The sequence below is a fragment of the Dasypus novemcinctus genome, chromosome 20 (genome assembly GCF_030445035.2).
Source record: "Dasypus novemcinctus isolate mDasNov1 chromosome 20, mDasNov1.1.hap2, whole genome shotgun sequence".
Taxonomy (NCBI): domain Eukaryota; kingdom Metazoa; phylum Chordata; class Mammalia; order Cingulata; family Dasypodidae; genus Dasypus; species Dasypus novemcinctus.
Genome location: NC_080692.1, coordinates 28,114,593 through 28,126,506, shown reverse-complemented (window position 1 = coordinate 28,126,506; position 11,914 = coordinate 28,114,593). Strand labels below are relative to the sequence as shown.

Genomic DNA, 11,914 nt, shown 5'->3' with positions numbered 1-11,914 from the left:
TAACTTCCTAAGCAAATCATTTGTATCATGGAGATGTTTAATTTTGATGAAGTCCCATTTATCTATTTTTTCTTTCACTGCTCATACTTTAGATGTAAGTTTTAAGAAACAACCATATACCAGAAGATTTGAAGATGTTTCCTTACATTTTCTTCTAGGAGTTTTATAGTTCTAGCTTTTATATTGAGGTCCTTGGTCCATTTTGAGTGAAATTTCATACACTCTCTGTATCATGTTGTTTTTACCACTTTAGGTAAGTGCTATGATTTAAAATGAGGAAATGAGAGTTCTCAACTCCATTCTTCTTTTAAACTGATTTTTTGAATATTTGAGGCCACTTACCCCTACAAATAATTTTATAATTGGCTTTTCCATTTCTACAAAAAGGACCGTTGGAATTTTTATAGGGATTGCATTGAATTTTAAACCAATTTGGCTAGACCCGACACTCTAATTATATTTAATCTTCTAGTCATGAACACAGAATGTCTATTTGTTCAGACTATATTTGACTTCTTTTGGTAATTGTAACAGTTTGGTATTATTGATGAATTCCAAAAAGAAATACTGGATTATGTTTGTAAACTGGCCTGTACCTGGGTGTGATTAAATTATGATTAGGGCTTTGATTGGGCCATGTCACTAGGGTGTTGAGTCCCTGCCCATTGGTAGGTACGGACTCACAGATAAAAGACATGGCAAAGGACAGAGTTGAAGTTTTTGGAGTTAGAATTTTGAGTTGGAGCCCAGGAAGGAAACACACAGGAGAAGAACACAGAGAAATAGAGATAGCTCCTTAAACATGACAGAAGCCCTGGGGAGAGAGACAGAGCCATTTGCCTAATAGTCTACAGCTGGCCTTGCAGAGTGAGAACAGCAGTTGAGCCTGGAGAGAAATGCAGTACTGGAAAGAGAAGAATTCAAGAAGCCTGAACTCTTGGCATATGTCAGCAGCCATCTTGCCCTAACACATGGCAGTAGATTTTGGTGAGGAAAGTAACTTATGCTTTCTGGCCTGGCAACTGTAAGCTTCTTCCCCAAATAAATACCTTTTATAAAAACCAACTGATTTCTGGTATTTTGCATCAGCACTCCTTTGGCTGACTAATGCAGTAATGTTTTGTAGTTGACTCAATATAGGTCCTTTATATACTTGTTTAAGTGTATTCCTAAATATTTGATTCTTTTAGTTGCTATTTTAAATGGTGTTTTTCCCCTTCCTTCTCAGATTGCTCCTTTGTCATGTCCAGAAATGCTACTAATTCCTGCATATTAAACTCATATCCCAGCACTTTACTGAACTTGTTTATTAGCTCTTTTTGATTTGCTGTGGAATAATAGGGATCCAGGGATTTCCTATAAGATCATATCATCAGCAAATAGTGAATTTTATTTTATTTCTTCTTCCCTATTTGGTGACTTTATTTCTTTCTCTCATCTTTTTGCTCTACTTAGAACTTCCCATGTGTTGTCAAGTAGTAGTGGTGACAATGGACATCCAATTTTTGTTCTAGGTCTTAGAGGGAAGTCTTTCAATCTTTCACAGTGAATATGATTTTAGCTGTGGATTTTTCATATATGCCCTTTATCATGCTGTGGAAGTTAGTATCTACTTCTATTTTTCTACAAGTTCAAGAAAGGGTGCAGAATTTGTCAAATGACTCTTCTGTGTCAATAGGGATGACCATATAATTTTTTCCTTCAATTTGTTAATGTGGAGTATTACTTTATTTGGTTATTTTGCATTGAAAAATTCTTACACACTGGGATAAAACCCACACCATATGGTGTATAATTCATTTAATGTTTTGCTGTATTCAATTTGCAAGAAAAGTGTTTAAAATTTTTGTGTACATGCTCATTAGAGAGTCTGGTATATAATTTTCTTTTCTTGTAGTGTCTTTATCTGGCTTTTGCAGTAGGATAATATTGGCTTCATAGAATGAGTTAGGTAATGTTCCCTCTGCTTCACTTTTTTGGGAGATCTTGAGCAAGACTGATATTTGTTCAGTTTGGAATGATTTGTAGAATTCACCTGTGAAGCAGTCTGTTTCTGGGATTTTCTCTATTGAGAGCATTTTGATTACTACTTTAATCTCATTACTTGTGATTGGTCTGTTGAGGTCTTCTATCTCTTGTTTAGTCATTGTAGGTTCTTAGTGTGTTTCTGGAAATTTGTCCATTTAATCTAATTTGCCTTATTTGTTGGCATAAATTTGTGCACAGTACCTTCTTATGATCCTTATTTCTGTGGGGTCAATAGTCATGCCCCCCCCCCATATATTTATGTTATTTAAGTCCATATTCCCTGTATTTTTCTTTTTTCTGTTTCAGTATAGCTATTAGTTTGTCAATTTTTTCAGAGAGCCAATTTTTGGTTTTGTAGATATTCTCTAGTTTTTTAAATTCTCAATTTCACTTATTTTTGCACTGATACCTGTTATTTCTTTCTTCTTGCTTGCTATTGGATTAGTTTACTGTTCTTTTACTAGGTTCTCCAGTTGTGCAGTTAAGTCTTTAACTCTTTCTTCTTTTCTCTAAGCAGGTAGGGCTATAATTTCCCTCCCAGCACTTCTTTAACTACACCTCAGAAGTATTGATATGTTGTCTTCTTGTTTTCATTCCTCTTGAGATTTTTTTCTGATTTTCCTTGCAATTTTGTCCTTGACACTAATTGCTTTAAAGAGTGTTAATTAACTTCCCTATATTTGTAGACTTTCCACTTCTCCATCTGCTATTGATTTCCAATTTCATTATTGTCAGAGAATATGATTTGTATAATTTTAATCTTTCTAAATTTATTGAGAATTGTTTTGTGATCCAACCTGTGGTTTATCCTGGAGAATAATCCTTGCATATTTAAGAGGAATGAATACCCTGTTGTTTTGGGGTGTAATGTCCTGTATATATCTGTTAGGTTTAGCTCATATTTCATATTATTTCATATTATTTCATATTCAACTTTTCTGTTTCCTTTTCGATCTTCTGTTTAGATGTACTATCTACTGGGGAGAGTTGTTTATTGATGTTTCCAATATTATTGTAGAGGTGACTATTTTCCCCTTCAGTTTTGCCAGTGTTTTCAGGCATAAATATTTATGATTGCTCCTTCTTCTTAGTGGATTGCCCTTTTATTAATATGTAGTGCCTTTCTTTGTGTCTTACAACAGCTTTTGTCTTAAAGTCTACTTTTTCCCATATTAGTATAGCTATCCCAGATCTTTTTTGGTTGCTAATTGCATGAAATGTCTATTTCCATCCTTTCACTTTTCAACCTATTTGTGTCTTTGAGTCTAAGGTGTGCCTCTTGCAAGCAAAATATAGTTGGACCATGCTTTTATTTCCCCCCACCATTCAGACCATCTTTGTCTTTTGATTGGCATGTTTAATCCATTAACATTCCATATCATTACTGTAAAGACAATACTTATTTCAGTCATTTTGTACATTGGATTTTATGTCAGATCCTTCCATTTTACCTATCTTTTCCTTTATTTCAATCTCCTTTTCTGTATAGTTGATCTTTCTTAATGCATCTGACTCATCCTTTTCTCATTTCTGTTTCTATATATTTAAAAAATATTTTTGTAATTATCTTGGTTTTTATATTTCACAACCTACATGTATGACTTACTAATATAAAAAGATACTAACATATCTTCAATAGCATTCATGATCTCTGCTCCTGTATAACTCTATTTCTCCACTTATTTTTTTATCCCCCTTTACCAATTTATATTTTGCACGTTAATTATCAGGAAATATGCCTTTTTCTTGTTCAATTATATATTTTTTAAGATTTTTTTTTTTTTTAATTTCTCCTACCTCCCCCCCAACCCCGTTCTCCCTGTTGTCTGCTCTCTCTGTCCATTCACTGTGTCTGCTTGTATTCTCATTAGGCAGCTCCGGGAACTGATCTGGAACCTTCCTGCATGGGAAAGAGGTGATTACTCTTTTGAGCCACCTCAGCTCTCTGTTTTGCTACATCTTCTTATTTTCTCTCCTCTTTGTCTCCTGTTGTGTCATCTTGCTGTGCCAGCTCTCTGTGTAGGCTGGCACCCCTGTGCAGGGCAGCTTTCCCATGGAACTGCATTCTCACGTAGGAAGGCACTCATGTGCCAGGTGGCATTTCTGCGTGGGCTGGCATGCCGTATGGGCCAGCTTGCCTTGTGGGCCAGCTTACCATCATCAGGAGGCCCTGGCATCAAACCCTGGACCTCCTATATGGTAGATGGGAGCCCAATTAGTTGAGCCACATCTGTTTCCCTTCAATTGTATTCTTATTCTTATGTGAGATAATGAGTAGAGTTGTGTCTTGAAGATACAGTACTATTGAGTTTTGCATTTACCTTTTCAGTTATCCATACTGATGATCTTCATTTCTTTACACTATTCCAAGCTGCTCTCCCTATCTTTAATTTTCAACCTGCAGAACTCTGTTAGTAACTCTTGTAAGGCAGGCCTTTTGTTGAAATTTCTTGCCAACAGTTCTCTTCCTCCCCACTCCCACCCCCTCTTGGCCCTTTTGGTATGAATCATTCCTCAGTAGCTTGTTCTGCCCTGGACTTAGATGCCTGTGCTTGTAAATGAGTGGAGTTCTAACTCACTGGTGTAACTTGCTCCATAGTCTCTATTGGAGGTGGGAGGTACCAAAGCTATACTGCCCTTGTGTGACTACCAAGCTGCATGAAGCCAAGAAAGGGGGAGGGCATCAGGAATGGACTGGTAGTTGACTACAGAAGACTCCTACCTGGTATTTTTCTTTTTCTTCAATTCTGTATTTGTGAGTACTTTTCCAGTTTGTACTGTATTATCTTGAGGCGCTGGATTTACAAGGAAAATATGAAACTACTTGAGTTTCTGACAGTTTACTGTTGTTATTGCTGTTGTCTAAGTGATCAGCAGCACTTGAAAGTGTCTCTCTCAATTCAGTGACAGCCTTCCTCTCTTCCTCTTTCTGAAGACCTTTATGGAGACAAAAATCTCTTCATCAGTAAAAGTGATAGATTTCTTCTGGCAAGTGTTCTAAGTCTCAGGGTTTTGAGGGAAGAGAGAACCCTGTGTAAATACAGAACATGATTATGAGAAGTTTTAGTGAAACCAAACATAGGACATGGTCTGAGAACCAAATTTATAGGCACTGTCAAACATAAGTCCAAAGGGAGAGAATGTCCATAATCTATTCTACTTGACATCCCTTTGGCTTGCATGAGCTCTATAATAGTCTACTGATATCTGAGTAGACTGTTATAAAACCTCTAAGAATGAATGATCATTTTTTCATGAGCTATTTTGGTTTGGATTTTAGTAAAAAATCTCTTATTTTTAAAATAAATTGTCCTGTTCTATGGCAGGTACTAAACACATTCTCATTATCAAGATATATTTATTTTTAAGTGTAGGACCAAGAATTGTAGCTGAAGTTACTATTGTTAACTCTGTTTATGTACACTTCATTTTAGACAAAAGATAAGTTTAAAAATTTTAAAAATTATTTTAATATAGGAAGCCTTAAGCAGGCCACTTTACTTTGAATCCATACCAGTGTTATACATATTTTTTTAGTTTTTGAGGCTGCCATCAAATCATTGATATTTTGAATAGTTATATGTCCCTATGATGGAACAAAATTTGTAAGGTTTTTTGAAAATGACTAGAAAAAAGTATTAGGAGGATTTAAAATCCCTTGAGGAAAGTTTTGTCATCATTATTGGACTGTTACAAACAAAAACAACTGGAAATCTAGACAGGTATACTGGAGGAACAGAAAACAAAAAACCAAAATCTAAAAAGTGTGGAACATAGATCAGCTACAGCGAAAAACTTTGCAGATAAAAAGAATAAAGTCAGAAGTCAGAATAATTATATGGTTAGGAACTAGGGGGTTAATGGAACAAAAAAAGTGTTTATTTTTCTAAGATCTTGTTTAAATTTATGTAAAAATCAACAATCTTTACCAAATTTATGTTTCTTTTTATAGGAAATGTGAGCTTATTACAGGATAATTGCGCACTTTATTTAATTTTTTTGTAACAGGTTCACTGCTTTAACTGATTTTACAACAAAGAATATTGTTTTACGTATGCCTTGATTTTTAGGTGAACTATTTTTTTTTTAATGTTTTATCTCAAAATCAAACCATTATATTATTCTCTAAGCTCCAAAACTATGTATCAATTTGTTTTAGACATAGGTGTTTTTCTAGTAAAGAATGAACCTGCCATTCTCTGTCATATGCCTTGTTTTGTTTTTGTTTCTTTTTTTTTTAGGTTTGTAAAAAGAATTCCGCTTCTCGGGCCCGGCTTGGCACCGGGCTTGCTTGTCGCCGGCTTTGGCCCTGTTCCAAGCCTGCATGGGAGGTGACCGGGGCTCAGGGGACCGCGGCCTTTAGCTGGGAAGGTTGTACAGCGGCGGGGCCCGAGAGGGCGCGCGGAGAGCGGGGACCGCGGCTCGGGGAGGGCGCGCGGGCAGCGGGGACTGGGGCTCGGGGAGGGCGCGCGGGCAGCGGGGACTGGGGCTCGGGGAGGGCGCGCGGGCAGCGGGGACTGGGGCTCGGGGAGGGCGCGCGGGGAGCGGGGACTGGGGCTCGGGGAGGGCGCGCGGGGAGCGGGGACTGGGGCTCAGGGAGGGGAGGGCGCGCGGGCAGCGGGGACTGGGGCTCGGGGAGGGCGCGCGGGGAGCGGGGACTGGGGCTCGGGGAGGGGAGGGCGCGCGGGCAGCGGGGACTGGGGCTCGGGGAGGGCGCGCGGGGAGCGGGGACTGGGGCTCGGGGAGGGCGCGCGGGCAGCGGGGACTGGGGCTCGGGGAGGGGAGGGCGCGCGGGGAGCGGGGACTGGGGCTCGGGGAGGGCGCGCGGGGAGCGGGGACTGGGGCTCGGGGAGGGGAGGGCGCGTGGGCAGCGGGGACTGGGGCTCGGGGAGGGCGCGCGGGGAGCGGGGACTGGGGCTCGGGGAGGGCGCGCGGGCAGCGGGGACTGGGGCTCGGGGAGGGCGCGCGGGCAGCGGGGTCCTGGAGACCCTGCTTCCCTGGGCCGCGGCCGACCTCCCTCCCCGGTGCCCTGGGCCGGCAGCGCCGCGGCGGGCTGTCTCCGCCTCCGGGTGAGGATCCCAGCTAGTGGAGGAAGAGTGTCCTCACCTGGTTTGTTCAGGGGGCGCTGGGTGTCTAGGTTCCTGGCCAGGTGGCATAAAGGAGTTTAAGGACACCGCCTGGGGTAGGCAGGCAGGGAAAGGGTTGGTGCAGGCTCAGGAAGAAGCAAAGCGGGAGTATACACTCGGGTGAGGGCGGGCGAGATGCCAGTTCGGCGCGGCCGGGGGAGGTGTGGGCTGCGGGCTTTTAGGGCTGGCCTTTCCTCCTGCCCTCCCCATATTTAGGAGGGAGCTTGGCTAGTTGCTGTTCTGCTTCCTCTTGGTTTATACTATAGACCAGTCAGGTTGCGCCTGTCAGCTTTTAGGCAGCCAGCGGGGAGGGCTTTCTGTTTGAAATGATTCGGGGGCTTTTTGAGCCGGCGGGGTTTCAAACGGGACCTCGTCACCAGGTTCTTGGGCGGCTTTTAGCTGCGACGTTCAAGGCCTTGTTCTCGCCCAGGATGCCCTCCCTCAGGGGGCTTCCGCCAGGGTCTCGGGGCCGTATTCCTTGCTGGGTCTACGACTCAGTTTGGACCAGCTGCCCTCCCTCCCTCTCCTACGCTGCCTCAGGTTTCTCTACCCTCCGTGGGTGTCACACCCTTCAACTTGTGAGACCAGTGGCTATTTGGTCCGAGCCTCCCTCCTCCGCTCTTCTTCCATTATTATTATTATTATTATTATTTTCTTCTTCCTAGGCCAAATTGGCCTTCTTGCCCCATTATTACAGACTCTAATTAGGCACAGATTTATGGGCCAAACACAAGTTATAGGCAATGTAAGAATTATTCCATTTGGTAAATAGTTTTAATTGAGTAGTTGAAAAAGAAATTTTTTAATATATAATTTTTATGAGAGAAGTTTTAGGTTTACAGAAATATCATTTAGAGAACACCCAGTTCCCATAAACCATCCCCTTTATTAACACCTAGCCCAGAACTTTTAAATGTTTTTTTGTCTTTTTTTTTTTTTTAGAATTATCCAAAAACCAAGAGCTGCTGCTGAGTTTTGAGTAATAAACTATCTTTGCAATTTTATTACCATTTTTTAAAAATTTGGGTTTCTGATACTGAGGAAGAGACACTAGACAAAGTCAAGGACTTGAGGGCATCTTTGGCCAGTCCTTGGCTCCATGTCAATAAATTTTGAGAAAGACTAATCAAACTACAGGTGTAAATCAATAGGTGACTTACTAATGTTCTGCTCCTTTTTCTATTTCACCTTTTGCAGAAAGGCCATTTGCAACCCCTCTTGTTGGATCTCTTGCACCTTAGTTTTTCAATAGTGGAAGTGGACTGCAGATAGGTTTCATTGGTCCCCACTTCATTTGTGAAAATCCTGACCAGGAGTGTTCATTCCATCAAACGAACAAAATGTTGGTTGCAGAATCCCATACAGCAGCCAGAGGCCTTCCCATTTGTGGGGTTGTAAACTGAAAACACACTATGGAGGACTTTGTAAACTTCCAGGAGAAACAAAAGTTTCCTAAGTTGGTTCAAATTGGTGGCACATGTAGAAACAAATGCTAATTCTCTCTTGAAGAAACTCCTCAAATTAGCCCTCAGGATTCTGAAGAACTGATATGAAATAATCAAATACAAAATATAAAATAATTTTGTATAAAGATATTTTGAAAAGAGCAAAGAATTCAGATTATCAATAATCTGTATATCTGAAAAATGATTTTTTAAAAAGCTTTTTTAATAGATGTAAACTAGGCTCACATTACAATACTCAGCAGAAGCAATGGGAGATAAAATAGTGGAATAATTTCAATATGCTGAGAGGAAATAAATGTGCAGTTAAGTAGGTTAGGAAGTGATTTTGTAGTTGCTTTCACCTGGTCTTTACCCCTCCCTCAGTTTTGAAGCATAGTTTTTCTAGATATAGAATTCTTGGTTGGTGATTTACTGCTTTCAGCCTATTAGTATGTCTTCCCACTGCCTTCTATTTTTTTTAAGATTTATTTCTCTCCCCCGCCCCTGCCCCCAGTTGTCTGCTCTCTGTGTCCATTCGCTGTGTGTTCTTCTGTGACCACTTCTATCCTTATCAGTGGCACCAGGAATCTGTTTCTTTTTGTTGCATCATCTTGTTGTGTCAGTTCTCTTTGTGGGCGGCGCCGTTTTTGGGCAGGCTGCACTTCATTTTGTGCTGGGCGGCTCTCCTTATGGGGCGCACTTCTTGCGCGTGGGGCTCCCCTACATGGGGGACACCCCTGTGTGGCAGGGCACTCCTTGCACGCATCAGCACTGCGCATGGGCCAGCTCCACATAGGTCACGGAGGCCTGGGGTTTGAACTGCGGACCTCCCATGTGGTAGGCGGATGCCCTATCCATTGGGCCAATTCTGTTTCCCCTCTTATATTTTTTAATGTAACATTTTTTGTGATCTATGTATCTTCAAAAAATATAGTTAAAAAATGATGGGGTGGGGGGTGGGGTATGTGGGAACCTCTTATGGTTTCTTTTTTTTTAAAGATTTATTTCTTTTCCCTGCCCCCCCCCACCCCCCACCGTTTTCTGTTCTCTGTGTCCATTCACTGTGTGTTCTTCTGTGTCCGTTTTTATTCTTGTCAGCAGCACTGGGAATCTGTGTCTCTTTTTGTTGCATCATCTTGCGACATCAGCTCTGTGTGTGTGTGGCACCACTCCTGGGCAGGCTGCATTTTTTATGCACGGGGCACCCCTCCTTGTTGGGTGCGTTCCTTGTGCATGGGGCTTCCTACACAGGGGTACCCTTGCATGGCACAGTACTCCTTGGGCATGTCAGCACTGCATTTGGGCCAGTTCACCACATGGGTCACGAGACCCTGGGTTCGAACCCTGGACCTCCTATATGATAGGCAGATGCTCTATTAGTTGAGCCAAATCCACTTCCCTCTTGTGTTTTTTAATGTAATCTTTTGTGTCATCTATTAATTTAAAAAAATATGCGATACCTAATGTAGATAAGGCAGTCAAGGAAGACATTTCCGTGTAATTGATATATAAGCTAAGGTTTCAATGATGAAATATCACTAGCTTCTGAATAGCATAGTAAAAATGGTTCCGGGTGAAGCACAAATGTATACCAAGAGTCTGAGACAGAAAAACAAACTTGATGAAAACTGAAAGATTATTCTGGGAATTTCACAGGATGGGTTCTTTGAAAGCAGTTCTGAGATTGTGTTTGGGATTAAGAAAATTATAGGGATCTACATGTATTGTGGGGATGGGTGGGGTCAAATAGTGAAGCATTTTTGGCAAAACCTCTGTTAACACTATGAGGAAATTTGATTCATATATGGCTCGAATTGTCCTGTGTTACACCCAAATGGGTGAAAATGACTGTTGCAATCAGTCATTTAATGTGGGCAGCTCTGGGAAGAGGGTTCTTTCCAGCAAGGTGATTCTTTGCAGCTGAGGCAAACCTATAGCTGCTGACATCTGGAGGTTAATCCTAAATACATCCTTCAAGGTGAATCTGGGTAAGACATCATATCTTCCTTTCAAAGGCTATTGAGATTTAAGGATAGAAAAAATAACTTGCTACTGGATATGAGCTAATTGATAGGAAAAAATCAGAGGAGATTAAAATAAAACAATAGTTTTATTACCAATTGTTTTAGTTTCTCAGCTGTGAAACAAATACATACAATAGGTTGGTTTAAACAAGGAGAATTTATGGCTCATGCTTTGGAGACTAGAAGTCAAGGCATCAGCACAGTGATGCTTTTTCCCAGAAGACTGGTGTTTTGGGAACTGGCCGCCTGATCCTTGGCTTTCCCATTACATGGCCATGGAGATTTCTTTTTTTTTCCCTCCAGGTTCCATTGACTTTCACCTGCTTCTTCACACAGTTTTGTGATCGGAAGCTTCCAGTAATTAAGGATTAAGGCCCAACCTTTTCCACTTGGCCATAACCTTAACTAAAAATAGTATGTTAAAATTTTCTTTACAATGGGCTCACACCCAGAAGAATGGATATAGGTTAAGAATATGCTTTTTTTTTTTTTTTTGGAAGCATATAATTGAGCCTACCACATACCACAATTTTCTAATATTTTATATGATTATTAGATATTTCTGCCATTTTTGAGGGGAAAAAAGAAGAATAAGGGCTAGGGCCTTAAATGCTCATAATATTTAGGATTTTAGACATTGGTGTTGCTTCTTCCATTATTCACATATCTGATTTTGGAGAGAAACGATCTAATCGAATTTTTTATCCCATTAATATGAAATGATTCTAGAATTTTGATCATGGTTTTCTTGTCTTTTTAAATTGGTTTACCCTGGGTAGCTCATTGATTTTGAGGATTTCAACTTAAGATTCCTAAATTTTCAGCTTAGATTTCTCTTCTGTGATCCATCTAAGGATACACATCTCAATCTAGTTGATGCAGCAAAGAAAACACAGCAACTCATTTTGTTCCAACACAGTGTGCCTTCTATTCCTACCCTGATCTTCCTCTTCACTGATATATTGGTGAATTGCAGCTCCATGCATTTGCTAAGATTCCGAAGTCGAAATGTTGTGGAAGCAGAGAGAGTCAATGGTCACGAATGGAAGGCCAGGACTCAGTAATAATTTTGGGAAGGAAAATTTATTAATGACTTTCCAGACTTGGGAACTTTCCTGATCAAAAACCTGAGTCCTGAATAGGATCTTCTGGTTTCTTTCATACGGAGGATGTAGGAGTCGGGAGTCAAATGGTGGTGTTTATATGCAAAAGGACTTTTTGTTAGTTTCTTAGAGTCTCACGTGTTTTATCTGAGTATCAGATAAAATTAACTGATACTTAAATTAACACC

The 11,914-nt window shown here is 40.8% G+C and overlaps 1 protein-coding gene across 1 annotated transcript in view; it reads right to left on the bottom strand.

Annotated features, from left to right (window-relative positions):
- Positions 1 to 6,370: 6,370 nt before the first annotated feature.
- Positions 6,371 to 11,914, bottom strand: part of LOC139437099 (uncharacterized) — a 31,501-nt gene continuing 25,957 nt past the window's right edge. Inside the window, exon 2 of the mRNA XM_071210251.1 lies at positions 6,371 to 7,161. Coding sequence (XP_071066352.1) covers positions 6,371 to 7,161 — 791 coding nt within the window. The remainder of the gene's footprint in view (positions 7,162 to 11,914) is intronic.